The sequence below is a fragment of the Neophocaena asiaeorientalis genome, unplaced genomic scaffold, assembly GCF_003031525.2.
Source record: "Neophocaena asiaeorientalis asiaeorientalis breed wild unplaced genomic scaffold, Neophocaena_asiaeorientalis_V1.1 scaffold65, whole genome shotgun sequence".
In the NCBI taxonomy this organism is placed as follows: Eukaryota; Metazoa; Chordata; class Mammalia; order Artiodactyla; family Phocoenidae; genus Neophocaena; species Neophocaena asiaeorientalis.
The window spans coordinates 18,744,819-18,771,752 of NW_020173215.1; the positions used below are offsets into that span (position 1 = coordinate 18,744,819).

General features: G+C 47.5%; 1 protein-coding gene across 2 annotated transcripts in view; it reads right to left on the minus strand.

The window, feature by feature from the left end:
- Positions 1–5,106: 5,106 nt before the first annotated feature.
- The window catches only part of RNF4 (ring finger protein 4), a 40,043-nt gene continuing 18,215 nt past the window's right edge, over positions 5,107–26,934 (minus strand). The window contains exons 2-9 of one of the 2 annotated variants that reach the window (XM_024745090.1): positions 26,125–26,286; positions 22,509–22,623; positions 20,361–20,440; positions 15,247–15,315; positions 9,104–9,113; positions 8,621–8,780; positions 7,866–7,914; positions 5,107–7,292 (exon numbers count right to left, since the gene is read on the minus strand). In XM_024745090.1, coding sequence (XP_024600858.1) covers positions 7,143–7,292; positions 7,866–7,914; positions 8,621–8,780; positions 9,104–9,113; positions 15,247–15,315; positions 20,361–20,440; positions 22,509–22,623; positions 26,125–26,133 — 642 coding nt within the window. In that variant the 5' untranslated portion in view covers positions 26,134–26,286 and the 3' untranslated portion in view covers positions 5,107–7,142. The remainder of the gene's footprint in view (positions 7,293–7,865; positions 7,915–8,620; positions 8,781–9,103; positions 9,114–15,246; positions 15,316–20,360; positions 20,441–22,508; positions 22,624–26,124; positions 26,287–26,934) is intronic. The other variant, XM_024745091.1, reaches the window with a different exon arrangement.

The following is a 26,934-nucleotide window of genomic DNA, read 5'->3' on the forward strand; positions in this document are numbered from 1 at the left end:
TTCTTCAGGCTGAGTAATATTCCATTGTATGGATATAGCACACTTTATCCATTCATCTGTTGATGGACATTTGGGTTGTTTCTACCTTTTGGCTGTTGTAAATAATGTTGCTATGAACATTGGTATACAAGTACCTGAGTCCCAAGTATCTGAGTCAATTCTTTTGGGTATCTATCTGGGAGAGAAATTGTTGGAACACGTGGTAATTCTATGTTTAACTTTTTGAGGAGCCACCAAACTTTTCTAGATCAGCTTCATCATTTTATATTTCTACCAGTAATGCACAAGGGTTCTAATTTCTGCACCTCCTCACCAACACTTATTTTCTGTGTTTCTGATAATAGCCAGTGGGTGTAAAGTGGTATCTGTGGTTTTGATATACATTTCACTCATGACTAATGATGCCGAGTTCCTTTCATGTGCTTATTGGTTATTTGTATGTCTTCTTTGGAGAAATATCTATTTCAGTCCTTTGCCAATTTTTAAATTGGGCTGACTTTTTGTGCTTGTTGAGTTGGAGAAGCACTTTATATATTCTGGTTATTAGGCCCTTATTAAATAGATGATTTGCAAATATTTTCTCCCATTCTGTGGGTTGTCTTTTCACTCTCCTGATAGTATCCTTTGATGCACAAAAGTTTTTAATTTTAATGAAGTCAAATTAATTTTTCCTTTTGTTGCCTGTGTTTTTGGTGTCATATATAAGAAAACTTTGCCAAATCCAAAGTCATGAATATTTGCCTTCATGTTTTTTTCTAAGAATTTTATAGTTTTAGCTTTTAAATCTAGGTCTGTGATCCATTTCATTAATCTTTATATACTGTTTAAAGACCCAACTTAATTTTTAAAATTTTATTTATTTTTATATTTATTTTTGGCCGTGTTGGGTCTTCGTTTCTGTGCGAGGGCTTTCTCTAGTTGCGGCAAGCGGGGGCCACTCTTCATCGTGGTGTGCGGGCCTCTATCGCGGCCTCTCTTGTTGCGGAGCACAGGCTCCAGCTGCGCAGGCTCAGTAGTTGTGGCTCACGGGCCTAGTTGCTCTGCGGCACGTGGGATCTTCCCAGACCAGGGCTCGAACCCATGTCCCCTGCATTGTCAGGCAGATTCTCAACCACTGCGCCACCAGGGAAGCTCCACCAACTTAATTCTTATGCACATGAATATACAGTTTTCCAAGCACCATTTGTTGGAGAGATCTTTCTTCATTGAATGGTCTTGAAACCCTTGTGAAAATCATTTGGCCATAGAAGTGAGGATTCATTTCTGTGCTCTCAATCCTACTCCATTGGTCTGTATGTCTGTCCCTAAGTCAGCACCACACTGTTTTGATTCCTGTACCTTTACAATGTTTTCAAATTGGGAAGTGAGTCTCCCAACTTCTTTTTCAAGGTTGTCTTAGCTATCCTGTGTCCTTTAAAATTCCATACAAATTTCTATTAAAATTGCCATTGGGCTTTGGTAGGGACTGCATTGATTCTATACTATATTGCTTTGGGTACTATTGCGATGTTAATACTGTCTTCCAACCCACAAGCATGGGATGCCTATTTATTTAGGTTTGCTTCCTTCAGCAGTGTTTTGTAGGGATGTATATGTCTCAGTGTACAAATTATGCACCTACTTGGTTAAATTTACTCCTTTTATTTTTTTTGACGCTATTGAAAATGGAATTTTCTTTATTTCCCTTTCAGATCGTTGACAGTGTATAGAAATACAACTGATTTGTGAATTTATCCCCCAGAACTTTGCTGAATTTGTACTGTAACTGTGCGCTAACTTTGGGTTTAGTTTGTTTTTTTTCCAGTTCCTTAAGGCATAGTTATTGATTTGATCTTCTAATGTAGACATTTATAGCTATGACTATCCCCCTGAGCATGGTTTCACTGCATCCCATGTTTTGGTATGCTGTGTTCTCATTTTCATTCTTCTCAAAGTATTTTCTAATTTCCCTTGTGATTTCTTCTTTGAACCACTGGTCATTTAAAAGTGTGTTGTTTAATGTCCACGTATTTGTGGGTTCTCCTAAATGTTCATTCCCTATAACCCAGTAATTTCACACTTAAGTATATGTCCAACAGGTATGTGAGCAAAACTGCACCAAAAGATATACAGAATGTTCACATTTGGCTACTAATAGCAAAAAACATAAATTAACGAAAGAATGGATAAACTGAAGCATATTCATCTAATGAAATACTATACAGTATGGAAAATGAACAAACTACACAACATGAACCTCACAGATATAATACTGAGCAACAGAAGCCACCCCCTCCTCCACAAAATACACATTGAGTGACTCCATCTATTTATTTTTTAATTTGGCCATGCCGTGCAGCATGCGGGATCTTAGTTCCCCGACCAGGGATCGAACCTGTGCCCCCTGCAGTGGAAGCGCAGAGTCCTAACCACTGGACCTCCAGGAAGTCCCCAATTCCATCTGTTTAAAGTGCAAAGAATAGGCAAAAGTAAAGTACGTGAGTAGGATTGTGTTTTGGTAATTAAACTATAATTAAAGGAGTGATTTTCATAAAAGTCAGAATAGCGATTACCTTGGAGGAAAAGGCAGACTGTACTGACCAGGAGGGAGGACAAGAAGGGGCTTCTAAGGTGTTGGTAATAGTTTCTTGTTGCAGTTGGTTGTTTCACAGGCTTTTGCTTTATGGTAATTCACTGAACTGTACTTTTGAAGTAATTCAGTGAGGTGTGCTTTTTGTGTGGTATATTTCACAGTATAAAAGATAAATAAATACAGTGGCCTTGAGTTGGTAACTAAGCCTTAAACACCTCATAAAAGCAAGGGTAAAAAGTTAAAAAGCAAGGGTAAATACTTTCTGGAGGAACCCCCCTTCAATATAGGTCTCAAAGAATTTTCAGATAGTTATTACCAAGTTACCTGGGTTCAAAGTAAGGGAGAAAAAAGTTTACAAAACACACAAAGAAGGAAGTCATCATTAGTGAGAGCCAGCCGGAATAAAAGCCCTCAGAATTAGACCCACCAAGACTTTGGGTACTGGAATTAACATAAATAGAATATGAAACAGACAAATCTCTAAAACTGATGAAAACGGAAAGCATAAATTAGTATTAATGATAAAAAGATGCTGCAGACACCAATTAGCTTACGAGAGAATATTCTGAACTTTATACCAAAGGCTTGTCACGACATGAAATACACAAATTCCCAGAAACCTGTAACTTAACTGACTTAAATGTGAATAATTTGCAAACATTAAAAAATCAAATCAGTATTTTAAAATCTTTCCTTAATAAAAATAACAGCCCAGAAATTTTATTGCTGAGTTCTACTAAACATTCAGGGAACGAATAATTCGAATCCAGGGTATAGAGACAATTCTCCTTAGTCTCACTGTAGGGAACTTACTTTGAAACCAAAACCTGACAAAGACAGTGTAAGAAAATCATAGGTCAATATAACTCATGAACATGGATATTCAGAAACCCTAAACCAAATATTGGCAAAACAAAGTAAGAAATGTGTAAGATAAAACATCATGAACAAAGTAGATTTACCCATGAAGTATGCTGGTGAGCACTGAAAAAAAATCCCTGTGATACACTCCATTAACTGATCCAAAGGGGGAAAATCCTGTGTCTCAGGAGAAGTAGAAAAAGAACCAATAAGGTGATACATCCCTTGTGACAAAATAAAACAGAAATAAAATACAAACTCCTGTCTCGTGGTTGGAAAAGGAACCTCTGTTACCTGTTATCTAACAAGTTCATAAAGAAAAAGAAAGTTCCAAGAATTAGAACGTTCCACTGCAGATGATATGGTTGTGAACGTACAAAATTTTAACAGAATCCAGATTCTTAATTAGAATGAGACTTTGGCAAGAATGCTTACACAATTTACAAAACCAATTAAATTTCCATATGGCAACAACAAAAAAAGGTAGTTAAGATGCTACTTAAGTTTCAAAACTAAGAAACCTAGAAACAAGCCCCTTCTGTAGCCAGCTTTGGGGGACATCCTCTGCTAGTACACACCTGTGGTACACACTCCCCGCCCTTTCATGGGACTCCCCTCTCCTCCCTGGGCTTGCCGAGGATGGAGGCCTCACCTGGCTCCTGGCTTCAGACACTGCTGGTCTAGGGGGGCCACCAAGGAAGTGTCTGGTCAATCACACCCTCAGGTCTCGGGAGGCCTGTACACTGGGAGGGCGCCAGGCCTGGGATCTGCACTCAAGGACCCTTTCCTCTTCTCTTTACCTAGACAAGTTTCAGACCTTGAGGAGCACAGCTGAGCATCTCTTCCTGTTCTCTTGGACTCCCGTACCTCACCTTTGCCAGTTTTATTTTCCACTGGCCTGGGGAACTGTCTCCCTCGATGATGTACGGCCTAGCAGGGCACGGGAGGTGGGTTTCTCAATACCTACCAAGCCAACTGTGGTACCAGGAGCATGGCAAATGTGCAATAAGCATTTGAATAACTGTATTTTTTGTCTCTGGTGGTCTCCAACAGAAGGCAGGCAGGTGTCTGAAGTTTAGCACCTCTGTGCCCCCAAGCACCCAGCACATTAGCCTGTTCTGTCTCTGGGGACCACGTGACAGGAAAGGAGAAGAGCAGGCAGGCAAAGGCCAGCTTTGCCATCACTTACTCTCTGGGAAGTCAGCCAAGCCCATGCTGTCTTTTCAGCTTTCCCCTCACAGCTTGCTTGGGGCTCTAACGGGCCCACCATGCACTCCTGGGCCCCCACTCCCACGCGGAGGGCAAACTATACAGTGGTTGGGGCAGGTGCGCTGCACTGCCAGGACCCCAGGTCAGTCCGAGTCCACACTGCTCGGAGCTCCTCTCCTGAGCTGGCACTGGCCAGACTGAGCAGACGGCCCACAGCCAACCTCGCTTCTTCAGGCCTGAGGTTAAGATTCTGCTCGTTTAGGGATTCCAGGGCCTGGACTTGGGGTTCTGCTCCAAGGATGACCTCTTACTTGCTGACTTCTGGGTCAGCAGATGACCAAGCAACTTTCTTGCACACATACTGTCACAAAATACACCAAACACGAGGCAGACAGGATCACACACCTTGGGCAAGGGTGGGGGGTGATACTGATTCAAAAGAGCAAATGAACGCACACACGAGATACCTGGTTCAAACTGGTTTATTTCCGCTTGTAACACTAGCAGAGGAGAGTCCAAAACAGACTGACATACATGGATATAGTTTAAGTGTAACAAAGAAGGTTTGAACTATGTACACGGAGGGAGGGAAAGGATTTTTCGTATCAACCTTTTCCTGTTTTGCAACTTCTGAACGGTAGAAACTAAACATTTTTTCCCAACTTAAGTTAGTATGAAGGAATACAACTTTTACGATCAACCGTTTGTCCTTAAGCATAAAACGTGAGAAATTTTGGCTGCGGTTGTCTTGGCTCCTGAAGTCCGGGTATTGTCAGAACATAAGAAAAGAGATTCCGTGAAGCCCAGAAGGAACTTAATGGCAACGATGTCCAATCGAAGGGCAGACACGCTGCACGCCACGCAGATGACAAGTGATGTCGGCCCTCCTCGACTCCAAGTAGAAAGCAGTACTTTCATCAAACGAACCGGAAGTGAGCCAAACAGTTAAAAAGTCAGAATGAAGAATGAAACAATTCTTTTCACATAGAGGAGGGATACTCCTTCAGCCCCATTTAAAGTGAATTCTGTGCTGAGTCCCTGCTCCTCCAGAAGGAGAAACTGAAGGTCAGTTATTGCTAGCAAAGCCAGAGGCGGCCCCTTTTCCACCTCGAAGATGTTTCACACGAAAAGGCTGTTGGTTTGGCTTGAAGGCCTCGGAGGAAGGAGGAGTACAGAGGTGGAGGCAAGCCCTGTGCAGCGGGGGGGCAGTTCAGGTCAGCTCGGGCCACCTTCTGCCTCCTTGAGACCAGAGGCTTTTACCCACGTGGAGTTGAGCAGAGGGTGTTATCTGGGCCCCTGGGGAGGAGAGGCCACCGTACTTTGCCAACCAAAACCTAAGGAGCAATCAAAGCCCAAAGGATCAAAGCCCAGTGGCCAGAAGAGCAGCTTCGGAAATGAATGTCAATTGCAGGGGTGGGGGGTGCCCAGCTCAAGTCTGGAGAGCCGAGGTCTTTGAAACGCAGGTCAGCTGTGACTTGGGCAACAGCATGGACACGGGCGGCTAATAAGGCCACAATTACTGCCACCACCGCCCAGGGTCTATGCTTGAGTAGACATGAGGCAGTGGGAACTGAGGACCGGAGGGCACGTGGTAAACAAAGGATGGATTTTTATCAGAAAAGAGAGGATACTCGAGGACGTGCCTGCCCCATTGACCTTGCACAGCCTGCACCAGGTGAACTCGGGCATGGGTAAGGTTCCTGAGAACAGGTGGTGAACCAGACGGGGCGAGACAGGCACTGCTCTGTAGGCGGCATGAGGCCTCTGAAGGACACTAATAGTGCTACATCTCCTGGGCTGCTGAAAAGTAGGCAAAGAACAGGCTTCATTGCACATTTCGTTCTTAGAAAACTGGGGATTGCCCTGCAGAGGTCCTTGTGATCTGCAGGAACCCGACACCAATGCAGATGGAATCACGGGTGACCTCTGAAACTCAAGGGAAGAAAAAAAAGTCCAGTGGCTGGTCTTTCCGGGGCCATGCTTGCACCTGGGATCCTCAGGCCAGATGGACCCTTGTCTGGCTTGGTCACTGTGGTGGGCAGATGCCTGGGAGGAGGTAGCGTGCCCAGGAGAGCTGGGTGGACCTGTTTGCTCTCCGACCGGGGCCAGCCCTTGACACACTGCCAGCAGGAAGCTGGGGCAAACTTTCCAAATGGGGAAAACTTCTTGGCAAACGTGCAGGTCCCGGAAAGAGGCTGGAACCACGATTCTCAATTCCAACGGGCCTGACTCCCTCTCTCCTTCCCTGGAACCAGACCACCCAGAGGAGCAGATGTAGACCCTGGGCTGGGAGGGCCCTGGGCCCAGCTCCACAGCATCAGACTAGAGGTAACAAAAGGATCAAAGACGGGGTGGGAAACGAGAGCAGTTTACATTACAGATGATGATTCTGAAATAGTCTTTCTGAGCTCAAGAGACTGGCGGCAGATAGCCCACGGAAGGCCGTAGAGAACCCAGTCAGGCTCTGTCTGTCCATCCGTCTCCCGAGCAGCCCAGCACTTCATAAATAAATGGGGTGGTACCGCTTGTGGCTGATCTTTTTCCTGCAAGTTGGGCAAGTGTTAGCATTCTTAAGGGAATCACGGAGGCACTGGCTACAGAAGACGTGGCCACATTCTGTAGAAACAATGAGACGTCCATTCTGCACAATCTAGAAAACATAAAAAAGAACAGGCTTCATGTCTGGCCTTGTACCAGAGCAGCGGGAGCCCCCAGAGAATCCACTCCCAACCGTCTCTAAGATGCCGAATGAGAGGAGGGGGGCCAAGGGCTGCAGCAGGAAAAGCAGGGAGATGGTCTGAAGAACTAAAGATGCTGCTCTGTAGGCTCAGGCAAGTATGAGCGGAGTCTCTGAAGCCGAGAGCAGAGGCAGCAGCCAGTCTCCGGCAGCGACAGCCCAAGGGGGTTTGACGAACCTCCAGGCACCCAGTGGGGCAGTGCCCTAGGGCCTGGGGCCACAGTGAACACTGGCAGCTTCCAATTAGGCCAGGTAGGGAATACACAGGACTGATGCACAGGGCAGCCCAGAGTTCAAGACTGTAGGGCCCAAGAAGATGGCACCCTCCCCCTTCACAGAGGTGTGCCAAGCCATGTGCCAACCCAAGCGTGACTGCAAAACAGAGGCATCAAAAGCCCACCCAGTGAGGAGTGCTCTCTCATCTAATTCTTTCACTGAAGCAGTCTGAGAACCAGAATCAGGGAAGACACAGCTAAGTTTGCTTACCTCCGAGTACCCGTCCATGCAGATGGGACAACTGACAGTACCAGAGGGCCTAAAATCACAGTGCTCATGTCAGTTCCTCAGCAAACGCAAACATCAATTACTCTTAAGTGGCTTCATGTAAGCAGCCCACATCCCCTCACAAGAGCCTCCTCTGACCCTGCCTTAGCACAGGCACCCGGGACACTTACAAGATGGCCGGCTGTCCCGATGGGGGGTGGGGGAGGCTATGAGAAAGGGGAGGAAAGAGATGGGGGCAAGAGAAGGCACAGGCAACTGGAGTCGCCCTGTCCCCGCACCGCACCTCTGGCCTATGCTCCCTCAGAGCGCCCCCTTCCAGCCTCCCTGTCTGGGGCAGGGGCTGCGCCTAGCACCCCCTTCCTCCAAGGAGTCCTGCTGCAGAAGGCCGGGGGCCGCTGGGTCTGTTCTCCACCCCAGGTGGCGGGGCTTTGCCTTCAGCCTGGAGCTATTCACACCCGCCCAGCCAGTGCCTGGCACGCCCTGGTCACAGTGGGAACAGCCGAGCCCAGTTCCAGATCCACCTGCCACCCAGATGCTACAACGAGCCCTTCTTGAGCCCAGGGCTGAAGGTCAGTGTCTCTAATACCCTGCTTCCTGCCCCAACCTCTCCACTGAAATATGGAGAGGAAGGAAGAGGATCCTCACTCCAGGGACGATGGGGTCCCACGGATCCAGAAGCTTCCCGGCAGAGAGCCTGTCTCCAGCACGGCAGCAGAAGAGCAGCGGGCACGCTGTACCTGAGTCCGGTAGCGGCCTCCTCCCGGGCATTTCTGGGGGTGTGGGTGGTCACATACACGTCCTTGTCCCTGGGCAGCTCCTCGTCATCACTGCTCAGCACACAGCTGTCGGCATGCTCCTGGCGCAGCCTCCTGCCGTTCCTCCTTGGCCGCCTCCTTTCTGAGATGTGAGCCCACGTTCAGGGCAGGGCCTCCCAGTCCTACCACCCTTCACCACCCACCCTCCTTTCTGACTGGGAAAAGGCCAGTCCCAGCTGCACGGAGACCACCCTCCCATCTTCCCAAGAGAAGAAGCCCCCACCCCTGCTGCGTGCAGATGCCCAGGGGGACGTCTCCTCAGCAGGAAGGGGACCGACTGCAGGCGTAAGCAGCATCATCCCGGGAGTGTTCCCGCACCTACAGAGCTGGCAAGGCCCGAGGCCCTGCCGCCGCACCCTCATCAGTCCTCTACCCAGACCCAAGGAAGGAGAGGAAACCACTCACCTTCAACAATCTTTGAAAAAGGAGAAAAACAAAAGAGAAATACACAATTAATTTGACATAAAACACTCTGTATTCTTTTAAACTCTTAAAACGATAAAATTGAAGCATTTGTTTCAAATGCTAAATCCTCAGGAGCAGCCAAGCCTCCCAGCAGCCGACACACTGCGCCCCAGCCTGCAGGTGTTTGGTGAGTCTCTGGGAGCTGCGTGACCTGGGGAAGTTCCATACCCTCAGGAACTGCCAACTTCCTCTTCTGAAAAATAGCGCCCCCTCGCTGCTGTGAGAACTAAGTGAGATCACAACGATGCCACAGGGCACCAGCGGCCTGAAGCTCACAACCAGCTCCACCCGTTCTCCTTGTTTTCACTCCACGTGGGCTACTGCCGGAGACGGAGCCTTTACTGGCAGAAGGGTTTGCAGTGCTTAATACTTTATTAAAAATAATTAAACAGCCGAAGTAGGCCATGCAGGGACTACGGAGAGTAGCATACACCAAGGACCGAGATCAATCCAATCCTGTGTTCGAGGCCTACAGAAAGAGCTAGTGAGAACCTGACAAGCCCATCGCCTGACTACAGCACACCTATGCTTTGCTTTACTGCGCTTCAGATACCGCGTTTCTTACAAATTAAAGGTTTGTGGCAACCCTGTGTCAAGCAAGTCTATTGGTACCATTTTTCCAACATCATTTGCTCACTTCGTGTCTGTGTCACTTTTCAGTAATTCTCACAATATGTCAAAATTGTTCATCATTATTATATTCGCTATGGCTATATGTGATCAGTGATTTCTGATGTTACTACTGTAATTGTTTTGGGCACCGTGAACCTCACCCATACAAGGCAATGAACTTAATTGATAAATGTGTGTTCTGACTGCTCCACAGAACAACTCTTTCATGACTCCCTCCCTCTTTTTGAGCCTCCCTACTCCCTACACACAACAATATTGAAATTAGGCCAATTAATAATCCTACAATAGGGACTTCCCTGGTGGTCTAGTGGTTGGGACTCTGCCCTACCAAAGCAGGGGGCCCGGGTTCGATCCCTGGTCAGGGAACTAAAGCCTGCATGCCGCAACTAAAACAGCCCATGTGCCGCAACTAAGACCCAGCACAGCCAAATAAATAAATGAATAAATAAATATTAAAAAATATATATCCTACAATAACCTCTAAGTCTTCAAATGAAAGGAAGAGCTGCACATCTCACTTTAAGTCAAAACCTAGAAATGATTAAGGTTACTGAGGAAGGCATGTCAAGCTGAGACAGGCCTAGAGCCAGGCCTCTTGCGCCAGTTAGCCCAGTCGTGAATGCAAAGGAAAAGCTCTTGAAGGAAATTAAAGTGCTACTCCAGTGAACACACAATGATAAGAAAGTGAAACAGCCTTATTGCTGATGTGTAGAAAGTTCGAGTGGTCTGGATAGAAGATCAAACCAGCCACAACATTCTCTTAAGCTGAAGCCTACTCAGAGAAAGGCCCTAACTCTCTTCAATTCTGTGAAGGCTGAGAGAGGTGAGGAAGCTGCAGAAGAGAAGTCTGAAGCCAGCAGAGGTTGGCTCGTGAGGCTGAAGGAAAAAACACCGTCTCCATAACACCATATTGCAAAGGTAAGGCAGCAAGTGCTGGTGTAGAAGCTGCAGCAAGTTATCCAAAAGATCCAGCTAACATCATTAATGAAGGTGGCTACACTGAACAACAGATTTTCAATGCAGACAACAGCCGCTATTGGAAGAAGATACCATCTAGGACCTTCATAGCTAGAGAGGAGAAGTCAGTGCCTGGCTTCAAAGCTTCAAAGCTTCAAAGGACAGGCTGACTCTCTCCTTAGCTGGTGACTTTATGTTGAGGCCAGTGCTCATTTACCATTCCAGAAGTCCTAGAGCCCTTAAGAATGGTGCTCAATCTACCCTGCCTGTGCTCTACAAATGAAACAACAAAGCCTGGATGACAGCACATCTGTTTACAGAATCGTTTACTGAATATTTTAAACTACTGAGACATACTGCTCAGAAAAAAAGATTTCTTTCACAATATTACTGCTCACTGACAGTGCACCTGGTCAGCCAAGAGCTCTGACGGAGACGGACAATGAGATCAGTAATGTTTCCAGGCCTGCTAACACAGCATCCATCTTGCAGCCCATGGATCAAGGAGTCATTTCAACTTTCAAGTCTTATAATTTAAGAAATATATTTTGTAAGGATAGCTGCCACAGACAGTAATTTCTCTCATGGATCCAGGCAAAGTAAACTAAAAACCTTCTGGAAGGGGTTCACCGTTCTAGATGCCATTAAGAACATTTGTGATTTCATGGGTGAGGAATTTGGAAGAAGTTGATTCCAACCCTATCAGATGACTTTGAGAGATTCAAGACTTCAGTGGAGGAAGAAACTGCATATGTGGTGGAAAAAGCAAGAGAACTAGAATTAGAAGCGGAGCCTGAAGATGTGACTGAACTGCTGTGATCTCAAAGTAAAACGTGAACAGATGAGGAGTTGCTTCATACGGATGAGAAAGTGTTTTCTTGAGATGGAAGCTACTCCTGGTGAAGATGCTGTGAAGATTGTTGAAATAACAGAAAAGAATTAGAATACCACATAAACTTAGTTGATAAAGCAGCAGCAGGGTTTAAAAGAAATTCTGCTATGGGTAAAATGCTGTCAAACAGCATTGCTGCTACAGAGAAACTGTTCATGAAAGGAAGAGTTGATTAATACAGCAAACTTCATCGTTGTCCTCTTTTAAGAAATTCTCACAGAGCCCCCAGCCTTCATCAGCCACCGCCCTGATCAGGCAGCAGCATCAACACCGAGGCCAGACCCCTCCACCTGCAAAGAGATTACAACCTGCTGAAGGCTCAGATGATGGTTAGCACTTAGCAATAAAGTACTTTTAAATTAAAGAAGGCAAGGGCTTCCCTGGTGGCACAGTGGTTGGGAGTCCGCCTGCCGATGCAGGGGACGCGGGTTCGTGCCCCGGCCCGGGAGGATCCCACATGCCGCGGAGCGGCTGGGCCCGTGAGCCACGGCCACTGAGCCTGCGCGTCCGGAGCCTGTGCTCCGCAACGGGAGAGGCCACAGCGGTGAGAGGCCCACGTACCGCAAAAAAAATAAATAAATAAATTTAAAAAATTAAGGAAGGCAAATTGTCATAATGTGCGATCGCACACTTAATAGACTGCAATATAGCACAAACAACTTTTTTACATGCACTGAGAAACGCAAAGGTTTGTTGTGTCTTGCTTTACTCACTTTACTATGGTGGTCTGGAACTGAGCCCACCATCTCCAAGGTGTGCCTGTACTCAGAACTTGTTAAGATTCTTTTCTGCAACAGTTTCAAACCTGTCTAGTCAGCTCTCTCACTGAGCTACTACCTGTCTGTCTATACCATCACCAGTAGCACCCCTTTTCCCTCTCGCTTGTGTGTGTGATCAGCTACTTCAGGAGAGCTCTCAGGATTGCTGTTGAAAGCCCTGCTGCCACCTCTCCTTGGCTGCCCCCGTGTTCAGGGGCACAGAGGCTGACCCTTTCTGGCACACCATCCTGCCCCGCAGAGATGGGAAGCTCAACTCTATTCCAACTCCCTTGCAGTGGGGATTCTAGACACGAACTAAATTCCCTCAGTGAGATACACTCATGCTATTTGGAGGGCAGAAGGGTGGAGGACAATTTCAGCTGCTGTAGGTGGACACAGATGCGGGGATCAAGAGGCAGTCGTGGCCGAGGCTGCAATGTCCAAAGCCCAGGTCTGTCCTCCCAAGCAAGAAGACACAGTAGCATTTCCTTGAGCCTAAAGAGATTAGTACAGGTGGTAGCTGCCCCCTCCCATCCTTCTGCTTGGAGCAGAGGTAGATCCCATGGTGCGTCAAGGCTGAGATGTCCGGAGTTATTCCTAGACACCTGCTCCTCCAGCCTTTACAACACCAGGAAGCAACTCCTCCCGTTTATTTTTTTAATTAATAAATTAATTAATTTATTTTTGGCCGTGTTGGGTCTTCATTGCTGTGTGCGGGCTTTCTCCAGTTGCGGCGAGCAGGGGCTACTCTCCGTTGCCGTGCGCGGGCTTCTCATTGCGGCAGCTTCTCTTGTCGCGGAACACGGGCTCTAGGCACGCAGGCTTCAGTAGTTGTGGCATGCAGGCTCAGTAGTTGTGGCACGCAGGCTCAGTAGTTGTGGCTCGCAGGCTCAGCAGTTGTGGCTCGCGGGCTCTACAGCGCAGGATCAGAAGTTGTGGCGCACGGGCTTAGTTGTTCCCGCAGCATTCTTTGCGGACCAGGGATCAAACCCGTGTCCCTTGCACTGGCAGGTGGATTTTTAACCACTGCCCACTGCCACCAGGGAAGTCCCCCTCCCATGTATTAAAATCCATTTCTGCTCCAGAATAACTAGAGCGGATTCGGTTTCTCCAACCTCAACCCTGCCAAATATAAATGGCCATCACAGGAAGGAAGAAGGTCTGAGCATAAAGATCTTCATTTTGCAGATGAGAAGCCACTGAAGACACTTCCCCTTCCCCCCAGAAGAAGCTGGAAAGTGTGGCTATGAAACTGGCGACAGTCAACTTCATCACTAAGACCATGAACTGGAAGACAAGCTTGGGCTGGCAGAAGGTGCTGTCCATGTGAAGTCTATAAGGGGAGCTCTGAAGTTAGCCAAGAGCAGAAGGAAATTCTGCTGTGGGCAGGGAAGACCCCAGTTTTCCTCCACTCCAACACTGCTTTTACTGCCCTTTGCCAAGAAGGACCACTGACCAGGTGTGGATGCACCTGGTAGGAATGTGACGCCCCTGGGTCCCAGGCCACCAGAATGTGGCAACCAGGTCTCCACAGGCTCTTGTGAGCCAGACCCAGCTCGCCTCTTGGCAGTGCCACGCCGAGGCCGGACCTGAACACTGAGCCCCCAGGAAAGTCCCAAGGCCCAGGATGCTGCTGGCACAATGGCAGGTGCTCCATACTTAACTACTAGGTAAATGAATACACCGTGGCCAGAGAGCCTCCTTCACTGGTGATGACTCTGTCCCCATCCATGTTCAATGGAAGAATAGCTCAGAGATGAGGCTTCTTGCCCAAAGGGCAGAAAAGAATGGCACCACAGCCTGGCCTCCAAGCTCCATGACTTCCGGTGACCCGGAGCCACCTCCTAGCTGATGGAGGCGAGATACTATCACTGGTATTCCCTCCACCCAGCAGCCGAATCGCAACAAATTGAGAACTCTGGACTTCCCTGGTGGTGCAGTGGTTAGGAATCCGCCTGCCAATGCAGGGGACACGGGTTTGAGCCCTGGTCCAGGAAGATCCCACATGCCGTGGAGCAACTAAGCCCGTGTGCCACAACTACTGAGCCCACGTGCTGGAACTACTGAAGCCTGCACACCTATAGCCTGTGCTCTGCAACAAGAGAAGCCACCACAATAAGAAGCCCATGCAACGCAATAAAGAGTAGCCCCCGCTCGCCACAACTAGAGAATGCCCATGCACAGCAACGAAGACCCAACACAGCCAAAAATAAATAAATTAAAATAATAAAAAAAGAAAGAGAGCAGAAGGATGGAAAACAAGCAGAGACTTCCAATAAATGGCAGGCTGGTATTTCCATCCATTTTTCCACTGAAAACAACCAAAAACAAGATAAAACATACATATTTTTAAATAAAGAGGTATCAAAAAAAGAGAAGAATTCGGTCAACAGTATAGGGAATACAGTAACCCAGAGGGAAAAAAAAGCACAGAGGATTCTTAAAAAATTGAAGCCTACTTTTGAAAGCCCCACAGAGAAACCAAAGCCCAGGCAGGAACCATGGGGGCAGGTTATCTAGTGAAGGCCAGCCATCAGGGGCAAGCCAGGCTTAAAGCAAGACCCAGTAAGTATCAAAGAACCGACATACAGAATGTTATTTTCTGACCAATACTGCAAGCAATCGATAACAAAAAGAAAGTACCCATATATTTGGAAGTTAAAAAATATAAATTTGATAAATATGTTGAATTAAATGTAAAGTACCAGTAACATAATTTGTAAGATATAGCTAAAGACAGTATAATCTTTAATGCATTTATTGGAAAAGAAATGATGAAAATTAGAAAAACAGCAAAATAAACTCAAACAAAGAAAGGAATAATCAATGAATGAAAAACTTACAAGAGAAAGGATCCACAAAGCTAAAAGTTGGTTCTTTGAAAGATCTAATAAAGCTCTGGTGATACTAATCTAAAAAAATAGAAAACACAAATAACCAGTATCAGAAATGAAAAAGGAGACATCACTATAGATTCCACAGAACATAAGACATTATGAACAAATTTATGCAAATAAAAGTGAAAACTTTAGATGAAATCAACAAATTCCTAAAAAATGTAATTACCAAACCCTATTAAAACTCTAGGTTATGTACTTCACTGGCAAGTTCTAACAAACATTCATGGAAGAAATAGTCCAATCTTACGAAATCTTCTGTGGAACGGAAAAAAAGGTGTCCAGCTCACTTTGTAAAGATACCAATATGCTGATACCAGAACTCTATAAGGAAAAATTACAGACCACCAATCTTACTCATAAAAACAGAGGCAAAATTATATATGAAACATTAGCAAACCAAATCTAGCAACATAAAAAGATAATGCCATGACCACAATGCTTAAGTGGTTTAACACTAGAAGCAGGGGAAAAAGCAACATTAGATGAAATTGTTAAATTTCGACACTGATTCAAGATGAAACTTATAGCCAAACAGGAAATAGAGAAACTTTTCCACTCTGGTAAAGGATATAAACAAATCGAAAAAACTTACAGCAGAAGTCTTATTTAATGGTGGAACTCTGAAAAGACTCTTTCAGATTTAGAATGAAATAAGAATGTCAATGACTGTCACCATTTTTATTCAGCCAGTGTTGAATTTTCTAGCCAGTGTGTTAAGGCCAAGGGAAAAAAAAAGGGAAACAGAAGAACCAAAACTTGTTCTGTGTACACAGAAATTCAAAGATTTACAGATTAAAGGCTTCCCTGGTGGCGCAGCAGTTAAAAATCCACCTGCCAGTGCAGGAGACATGGGTTCGAGCCGTGGTCTGGGAAGATCCAACATGCTGCGGAGCAACTAAGCCCGTGTGCCACAACTACTGAGCCTGCACTCTAGAGGCCGCAAGCCACAACTACTGAGCCCACGGGCCACAACTACTGAAGCCTGCACACCTATAGCCTGCGCTCTGCAACAAGAGAAGCCGCCTCAATGAGAAGCCCGCGCGCCGCAACAAAAGAGAGTAGCCCCCGCTCACTGCAGAGAAAGCCCGCACACAGCAACAAAGACCCAATGCAGCCAAAAATAAATAAATAAAAATAAATTTAAAAAAAAAGATTTACAGATTAAGAACTGTTGTACTAAAAAAAAGAAAAACCAATTGCATTTCTTTATATTAGCAAATAATAAAAACAAAAAAGTGAAAATTTTAAACACCATTTTTTTTATAGCATCCTAAAATACTATGTACCTAGAAATAAATCTTCTAACAAAAGACTTGCAAAATCACTCCAGGGAATATTATAAATCCATACACAAAGGGCTTTCCTGGTGGCGCAGTGGTTAAGAATCCGCCTGCCAATGCAGGGGACACGGGTTCCAGCCCTGGTCTGGGAAGATCCCACATGCCGCAGAGCAACTAAGCCCATGTGCCACGACTACTGAGCCTGCGCTCTAGAGACCGTGAGCCACAACTACTGAAGCCCGCGTACCTACAGCCCGTGCTCTGCAACAAGAGAAGTCACTGCAATGAGAAGCCCGTGCACCGCAACGAAGATCCAATGCAGCCAAAAATAAATAAAACAAATTTTTTAAAAAAACCATACACAAAACTCATATAGATTACAGACCTAAATGTGAAACGCAAAACAGTAAAACTTTTGGAGTAGAGGAACATATTTTTATGGTATGGGATTTTCATCAACAAATTGGTAAGTTGAACTGTATTAAAATTAAGAACCTCTGTACATAAACCAAAAAGAGAAAAGACAAGCCTCTGAGTAGCAGATTCAAAACACAACTAATGGCAGGCTCATGTTTAGAACTTATAAAGAATTCCTAAAAAATGAGGCAAGGTCGACAATCACACAGAAAAATGAGTAGAAAAAAAGACTCAAGTGTTTAAAAAAAAAAAGATTGCAACAGGCAATTCGCCGAAGAGGAAAATGAAACACCACTAAACATGAAAAGATGTTCAACCCCACCACTGATGGGAAAACACACATTAAAACAACGTGGGATACTCTAGACAACACCAGACTGGCTAAAGGTTACAGTGGCAGTGAGATGTGGAAGAACAAGAACCTCCAACACTGGTGGGAGCGTAAACTGGTACATTCTCTCTGGAAAACAGCTTGTCACTATCTAGTGACAATCAAAGATATACATACCCTAGGACCCAGCAGTGACGGCCTTTTTTGGGTACGCAATGCCAAAAATAAGTTAAATTTTGAGGTAAAATATTAAAGCAGAGATGTACAAGGTCTCATTGCACCTTACAGCTTTTAAGACTTCTCCTAATTCATCAGGGGTTTAGGATTCCTTAGAGTTAGAAAAACACAGCCTGTGTAGTTTCTCATCCAGTCTTAAGAGGGTTCACAAGAGTTCTAACGTTGTCCCTGAATCCTGGGATGTAAAAGATGCAGAGCTACTCCCAGGTGATATTCAAGTGGTACACTTAAGCCTGTCCCCCTGCATTCTGGCCAAACTGGTAAGATTACCCCAATTTGGGAAACGATATATTTATTCATTTCATACTCTCCTGTAGGCGGGGCCTGAGGTAATCCTAAACTTGTAATTCCTCTAATAGATGCTCCTTGATAAGCTAATAATACTATTAGGTTTTCCAAGTAGATCTGCTTTAGAGAGTGAGAATTTCAGTCTCAGGTATACTTCTCACTGTAAATTTTAAAACTGGCATTTGGATTTATTAAACACCAATAAAGAATGAAGGATGATTAGAATAAGGGGTGCTATTAAGTCCAAAACAATTATTCCATGTCTGGGGCCACTGAGGCCATGGGAAGGTAGGTCCTCCGACCAAACTGGCCAGTGCCTCTGGGATGAGAAGCGAGGACTGCTTCCCAGCGCGGACTGCTTCCCAAGTTAGCCTCCCCTTCACCTATCCACCTGCCCCTGGCTATCCACCCACTCCCAGGGCAGCTCCCCCAACTCTAGCATTCCCATCCTGGTGTCTCTCAATGACTCTCCACACCCAGAGAAACAGGAAGAAGGCTGGAAAGCTCAGAAAAGAAGCCCATGTAGGGAGGGCAGGCTGGCCATCAAAACAAAACCAAGGCGTAAAAGGGGACATGATGACGTGGGTCCGGCACCCAGCAGAAGCCAATCCTTGTCTCCTTGAGGGCAGAAAATGCGGTCTTGTGAGCAGAATCCTGGCCATCTCCCAGGGCCTGGCACACTGCAGGTGGACACTGAATACTGGAGAAATTACGGACTAGCAGCACGTTCAAGTGTTAATCAGCAACTGGGCTGAGGCTCCAGCCCCGGCACCAAATCAAGCTCCCTTTCCAGAACCTGCGGGAGCCCGCAGGGAGCAGCAGCAAAGCTGTATGTGTGGGCTTGGCTAAAAAGTTCATTCGGGTACTTTCCCATAAGACGTCACGGAAAATCCGGAACGAACTTTTCAGCCAACCCAATATGTGTGTACCTTAGAACAGCGGTCCCAGGCTTTTTGGAACCAGGGACCGGTTTTGTGGAAGACAGTTTTTCTGCGCACCAGTGGCGGGGTGGCGGGTGGCAGGTGGCAGGTTCAGGTGGTGATGCGAGCGATGGGGAGCCCCAGATGAAGCTTTGCTCGCTGGTTGCTCACCTCCAGCTCTGCGGTCTGGTTCCTAACAGGCCGCGGCCCAGTACCAGTCTGCGGCCCAGGGGTTGGGGACCCCTGCCTTAGCTATCACACTAATCAGGCCCTAAACCTGCTCAGGCTTATCTCAGAAAGTTCCGACTGGTCTCCAGGGAAATTACTGCCTCCTGTTTGGGGGCCACGGTCTCCCCTGAGCATTCATCCAAAATCTGCTGGGGACGGTCTGATGACGCAGCAAGGGCAGCTGCCTCGCCTTTGGGATGGGGGGAGGGGAGGAATGAGAGGGAAGGACACACCACAGGACAGCCCAGCAGTTTCAGACTGACCAGAGTCTAAATCTCTTAATTCGTCAAGACAGTTCCCTGTCCTCGCTCTTTTCTCCTTTTAAAGTCTTGAAGCTTCTCAGTGCAACCCTAGTCTACGGTTCTAAGCACAGCCAGGACAGCCCCAAGGCCAAGGGGAAGACTCAGCTCCTAGCAACCCCACTCGCCCCACCAAACAGCAGCCCTCAGCAGCACCTGCCCCCTACTGGCCCAAGACCGTCCAGGGTGTCACCACCTCCACTCCACACAACTGCACACTGCATCAAAAGGCACTGCAGAAGCATCCCAAGAGGCCAGTGTGTCCTCAGGATGTGGGTCTGTGGGCTGACCAGACTCCCAGACCCACACACAGCGATGCGCCCCTGACCTGTGGAGCCAGGCTGCCAGAACCACTTCTCCACATGTCCCCTGACCAGACCAGGTCTCCTTCCTGAGGGCCACACAGGGGCAGGCATGCTCCCTGTGGGAGGGGGCACAAGCAGCCTTCCAGGTGCCCCCCTCCCTGGAGGCACGACACAACCAAGGCATCAGATGGCAATGCGGGGGGCCTGCATCCTCCGAGGCAGCTGCTTCCGGGACTCGAGAGATTTCCCACTGGCAGTGCTGAGCAAATATCCCCATTCCCACCAGCCGCGAGGGTGTAAACTCACGTTTACTCAGCTTTACTGGGCACCACGTTAGGTGCCAGGCACTCACATACAGGATCTCTTTTAATCCTCACAACACTCTATTGACATGGATGGCGTTATCCCCATTTTATGGACAAAGTGAATGAGGCTAAGTAACTTGCCCAAGGTCACACAGCTGGTGTTAAGCGTAGAATCGGGGACCAAAGAGAGATCGGGCCTCAGAGTTCTCCCCAAAAGCCTTTATGGCCAGCTATGGAAAGGACAGGGTCGCACGGATTTACCAATGTGATTTATTTCAGCAATAAAGCCGCAACAAATGATTTTCCTGAAACATTTTCCATCTTGAGCACCAGTCACTGAAAGCATGCCTTCTTTAGCCCAAGCTGTAGCCCGTGACCAAGGCCTTCAGACGTGCAGGCCAGGGGCCCACAGCCAAGAAAGGGCAATCCTCACGCTCCAGCACTTACCACGACAGAGTCGCTGTGAGTCAGGTCGACGACCACAGGCTCTAAAGATTCACAGGTGAGGTCCACTATTTCATCTCCAGCTTCAAAATAAAGCATTTTAACAAGCTTTAGGAGGAAAGTAAAGGACTACTGCTCTAAGTTTCATTATTAATATGATTACAAACAGAGCACAGTCTTATACCAAACTAAAATCCCTCAAGTACAGAAGTAACGGGGTGACAGGCAATGAACACTCTTCCAGAATTCTGCTGAGTAACAGGGTATGGGCTTTACAAATACACCATCCTGTGTGTGTCTGTGCACACGCACACCTCTCCCCGTGTCCTCACGCTGCCACACAGCTAGGCCTCCGTGCCCCGCACCTGCCCAGCTCATTCACAGGGGAGAGGCAGCGACTTACCTGAGCTGGGATGGGGGGTGCACATCTGGGGAAGGGACCAAGCATGCTCAGCTTGGGCTTTGGGATGGATCTGTCTGAAACCTCTCCTCCCCTCAGACCTCCGGTCATGCTTAGCTCTGCACCTTCATCAGATACGTTTTAAACTCCATTTGGCTCTAAAGTGCTTCCCACTTGGGTGGACAACAAGTGTTTATTACTGGTCCCCTAGAACCCCAACCCACCCAGATGGGTTGAGCCTGTTCTGCAACTTGCCTTTGAGCCCTAGAGGACAGCGCACTGTCTGCCTGAGCACAGGACAAGGGGGGAAAGGCACGTGCCAAACGGTCAGCAGCGCTTACATCCAGCAGGCAGAAAAGAGGGGCAGAGTACAACTTCCATTTATATAAACTGAAACGAGACTTACAACCACGTTTGTTTCTATTATTATTAACATTAAAAAGTAAGAGGGAAGAACTTTTAGAAGTAATGTTTAATACTCAGGGAAAGTGACTTGCAATACATTTAACATATTCAAACTTGTTTTGTTCTCATGTATTAAAAAGTTTCACAGGAGTAAAAACCACAATACATCAAAGCCGTCCAACGTAATTTATACAAAATGACTTCATTCTTTTCAAAGAATAGTCCATATATGGATATAGCATAATTTACAGAACCGCTCTCTTTCTGATGGACACAATTTTTGGCTCCTACAAATAAAAACGGTATTCCAACGGGCAGCGTGTGCAGACAGCCCTGCACACGGGTGTAAGACTGACTGAGGACGAGCAGGGCTGCAGTGGAAAGCAGTGATCTTGGCCAGGTTGGAGATCCCACTTGTGGGCTCAGGGCCCCAAATGAGGAGCACCCTGCACCTGCCTCTCCTGCAGGGTGGCAGAATTCAGACACCAGGGCATCAGCTTTGGGGCGGAGGGGAGGATGGCCCAGGGCTGTGAATTTATGTTAGAAGTGAAGCTCAGAGACCACAGAGACAATACAGAGAACTTCACTCCCCTGAAGGGCCCATGAAATCTATAGACAAGCTGCTTGCTTCTCTTCAAATGTCAGTTTTCAGGCATCATAATTATAAAAACAATCTTACTACACGCAGAGCTGAGGCACTTTTTTCAGGCCATCTGCCACTCCCCTGAGGCAGGAAGAAGGGGGACAAGCCAATCTGGCCTCTGTCTGCACCAAACTCCCAACACACCCAGCTCTGCCAACAAGTCTGCCTGCTGGGGCAATTTTTTGTCTTAATGAAGGAGAGAGGAAGAAAGCTGAGTACTTCCCGAGGCCAAGTAAGTTGAGGCACAGTTTCAAAGAGAAAAGGTGGACCCACGGCAGTCTCCACTCCATGCTGCACACCCCTGAAAGGCTGGACGGTGAGCCCAGCTGAGTGGCCGTTTCTAAACCTGTGGAGTCTCAGGGCAACCAAGGGGGCAGCTCTTGCTCACCTTAGCTTTTTTAAGCTGCGAGCGGTAGGCGAGTCTGAGACTGTAGGTCTTATGAATACACTGATATAAGCTAAACCTCGTGTAGTGTTACGTGACAAGCACTGTTCTAAGTGTCCTGTGTCGTTGACTCATTTCTGTGCTACGATAACTCCACACAGCAGCTACTGCGTATGTATGCACAGCATTATCCCCCGTTTCAGATGAGGAAACTTAAGGCTGAGTTACAGGTTGTGTAACTTGCACAAGGCCCGTGGCTGGTAGGTGGCATGTTGGGCATATGTGCTCACTCATGCCCAGTGTCACTGGCAATCTTACCGCTTTCCACAAGTTCTATGGGTTCTGCCTCCAGGGCCATCTCAGGGGGGGAGGATGCTTCTCGAGTTCGCTTCTGGGCTTGTCTAGAATTTACTGTTCCTCCACGACGCTTTCTCTGAGGATATCGGGGGGAAAAAGAAACAGTTACATAAGCTCCTGACCAGTAAGATTTCAGCCAGAAGAATAAAAAGATCAACTCATTAAGAAGAATAGGGGCTTCCCTGGTGGCGCAGTGGCTGAGAGTCCGCCTGCCGATGCAGGGGACACGGGTTCGTGCCCCGGTCCGGGAAGATCCCACGTGCTGCGGAGCGGCTGAGCCTGCGCGTCCGGAGCCTGTGCTCCGCAACGGGAGAGGCCACGACAGTGAGAGGCCCGCGTACCGCAAAAAAAAAATAAAAAAATTTAAAAAAGAATAATAATAATAGGAGGCCAGTGAGCAGACCTGAGGTCGGGGTCCTTTCAAAACTTGAGCTTCTAGAACACTGAATGTTTATAGAGCGAAATCATCCAGAACATATAGTGAATACAAATTCTATAAAGTAAAATTTCTGTTATAAAGACTATTGGTCTGTCTAAAGTACATGACACATAACTCTATGGAAGCCTCTGGTCCAATACAGACCTATTTTCCTTGGATTTGTATTTGGCCTTACTGAGCCCTTTCCGTTTTTCAGCCCAAAGCCCTTCAGTTTCCCAAGTTTCTATTCACTGTGAAAAGTGGGTCTTTCTTTGGGCAAGGTTTCTGGCCTCTAACCTTTTAGGATACTATCAAGTTGTAGTTTACACCCTAATAATCACCCGCCACAGCTCCAAGAACCAAAGTTTTTTTTTTTTCTTGTGATGAGAACTTTTTAAAGAAGTTTCTCACTGTAGGTGATTTACAATGTTGTGCAGTTTTGGCTATACAGCAAAGTGCGTTAGTTACACATGTACACATACCCACAGTGCTGAGTAGGGTTCCCTGCGCTGTACAGCAGGCACTCTAAGAACCAAAGTCTTTAAAAGGCTGCTCCCAGGGGCTGCCCGAGACACATGCCTCTGGAAGGTCTGAGCTGTTCATCAGCCTATTTGCAGTCCAGACCCCCTGAACCAGCCTTTCTTTCACACCCTTGAGCTGGTTTACCAATACGCTCCAGCATTTCTGGCCTGGCTGGTCCTGAAAGACAAGTTGAGAACCCGCCTCCTGCCATCTTCCTCAAGAGACAGAACCTCCCAAGTGACCCGCAGCCTCATCACTCCCACCCTGTACGGCCCCACCCAAACCTGGCTCCCTGTGTTTCGGTGCTTATTCTCTCCCCTGGCCTGTCCCACTCCTCACTGGCACCGGGCCTACTCTGCTTCACACTGGGCGATGTGGGGCAGTTACTTCACTACTAAGTCTGAACTTCCTCACCAGTACCAGACTCGCAGAGCTCTCCTAAGGATGAGGCGACATACCATATGTACAGTACTGAGTGCTGTCAGAAGATAGCATTACTACCCTAGTTCCTTATACGCCTTACTAGGCATCCTATCCCTGGAAATGCTGGAGGACAGGCAAGTGTCCATGAGATTTGCACAAGACTCAGGAACATCCATCACCCAGCCCAACTCTCTGGCAACAGAGAGAAGCCTGATTCCGTTTGTGTTCTGACTTTCTTATCAAATGGCAGCTTGAGAAGTTTCGGAAATGTAGCTGGGTTGAGCAACTCCCACGGATCTAAGGAACAGGGAAGCATCCCCAGGAAGTCCCAGGGGCAAGCGACAGCAGCTGTTCCGAACGGTTCAGTGAGGAGCTGCTCTGTCCCTCCAGGGAGCTGGCACCCAGGCCTGGGTCCACTACCTGGTGTTTATATGAGTTTCCCCAGCAGCTACCAGGTTACTTAGGGCCCCTTAACTTTTACCCCATTCTCTTTGAAGTTGCCCTTGTATCTTCCATCCTCTGAAAAGGACCAAATCTGTCTTAGCAGACACTGCTAAACAGAACCCTTCGTGCCCCTACCTGTGCAGCTTTTCCTCTGAGGGAGGTTAAGAAGCAGTCACAGGTCCTGGCCAAAGTCCAGGTGCTGAAGCCTAAAAGCCCCGTCGTGGTCACTGTAGTAATGTGTCCTGCCAGCACTCACCCCCACCCCCACCAACAGCAGTCCTTTCCTGGCTGCTTTTTCAGCCTCTCCCTGCCCTTCACCTGGCACCCTTCCCAGCCTGGATGACCCATCCCTTCCCTTCTTCACTCAGCCAGTTCTTACACAGCTTTCAGGAACCTACTCACTGTGAGCTCCACCATGAGGACATTCCTCATGCCCTCCGGCTGACCATCTCATGACCCCCCCCAAGCCTCCAGAACCCCCACTCTACCTCCTCTTCCACATGCACTCCCCGAGGGCAGGGAGGAGGTGGCTGTTAGCACAGGGCCAGGCTCAAGAAACCCTAGAATATGGGAAAAGACTTCACCCCCTCTGCCTTCCTATTATTCTTGTCATGCTCTCCTGCTTTTTAATAGCAGAGCCCTCACAGCTTCCAGTTAAAACCGACCATCCAATCACCACCACACAAGTTATTCACACCACTCTGAGGAAATTTTAACCAAATTCTTCACACACTCTTATAAGAAGCTACACTGCTCAGTCTGTTCAGATCCTGCCTGGGCAGAGCGTGGGCTTCAGAGGTGAGGTGCCCAGGCTTAGGAGGTTTCCCTAAGGTGAACTGTGGTGGCAACCTGCAGATATGGGGCCAAGATGGGAGGTCATCTGCCCTTTGAAAAGATAGCTCCAGCGAAACAAAGGCCCTTTTGTTTATGAATGTCAACAGTGGGTCTGGAACACAGTGGGGGCCAGGAGTGGTCAGAAGGGATGGGCCAAGGGGAGGGGGTGGGGGTCGGTGAACAGAGCCTACAGGATTTCTACCACGGTTTCTATCACCCTGGGAACCGTTTTTTCAGCCTTATCCTGCACCCCCCACCCAACACCATTCACAGCACTTCTGGAACCTGGAAAAAGAGTATGAGTTTCACATCTGGTCCACCTGATGTGAATGCACTATCTCAGAAAACAGCTGTTTTGAGTTTAGATCATATGAGCAGCCCTGTTAGTAGGGAGTAAAGTGGGGAGGGGGATCTTCAGGCACTCTCCGGACTCAAGGGGGGCTCCAGGTGACATCTGGGTTACACCAAACCAGAGCTGCCCCTGCAGTCTGATAAAAGCTCTAAACAGGAGTTACAATGACTTACCAACTTTGGTCACTGACCCTAAGAAAACTCACCAAGGATTATTACCGCTACCGATGCTCGGACCAAGAACTACACAGGGCAAAGAAATAGAAGGAAAAACGGAAGATTCGGCTGTAAATAATTAAATAAACCAGAGCCCTAATATTTCTGGGACACTGACAGCTGCTCTGGAGGTATAAAACTTCAACACCCTCAACCATCCTCAGCCTTCTGTCTTTAGGGCACCACCTAAAACACTGGACTCTGACCTAAGACAAGCAGGTTGGTGTAACTACCAGGAGGTCCTGTACGCACTGCTGTAAGAACTAGGGTTACTTAGAAACACCTTTATGGTACTCTCACTAAGGTACACAAGGGATGAAGTAATTGTTTAGCCTGAAAAAATAAAATTCATGAACTTACAAAACTCACCGTACTCATCGTGCCCTGTGGTTCCAACCTCTAGAGAAGAAGGTGATCTATACCAAGATTTGCAGAGAAGCTGAATGCCTCAACCTCTCATGCCTGCTCATTACTCATCCTCTGGCTAGCATAGGAATTTGTAGCCAAATAGACTTCCAGTATCTTCAAGCCCTGAAAAACAAAGATTATCAAGTTGATAAATGCTGCCCCCTGCATCATCGACAGCAAAGCTCAGTTCAATCATTTACTGGTCCTTTCTGTCGGCTGCGTGCTTTGCTGAACACTTAATGCAATTTATGTCCTTAATCCATGTTCTTCTTAGGAAGTAAGCATTCTTGTAAAATACAGGACTACCTGACCCCAAAGCCTGCAGTTGGAAACATTATGCCACCTCTTGCCCTCCTTTCCGGCCGTTGAAACCCCCACAGATTCTCCTCAGCCCATGGCCCCCTCCCTGCCTGTCTGGACTTGCCCCTGTGAGGCCCAGTTGAAAGATAGGCTCTGGCCTTTGTCCAAGCTTGGGCCCACCCCCGCCCCACCAGGCTGTGCTAGGAGACAGTGCAAATGGCAGGGCCCCAGCCAGCTGCTGGTCACTGCATGATTCGCTCTGGTTAAACCCAGGCAGCCAGAATGGTGATGTTCTGTGACCCACTGGGGGAGCAGGCAGAGCGGACAGACCCCCTGGTCTCTCAGTTATGAAAGGAGAAATCCTGAACCCTCTCGCACAATCTGTGCAGATGCGGCTTGCCTCACTCAGGCTTAGGAAAGCAGCTACCGTGTGCCATTACTCTGACCGTGCGAGGCTGGGGACCCAGAGCT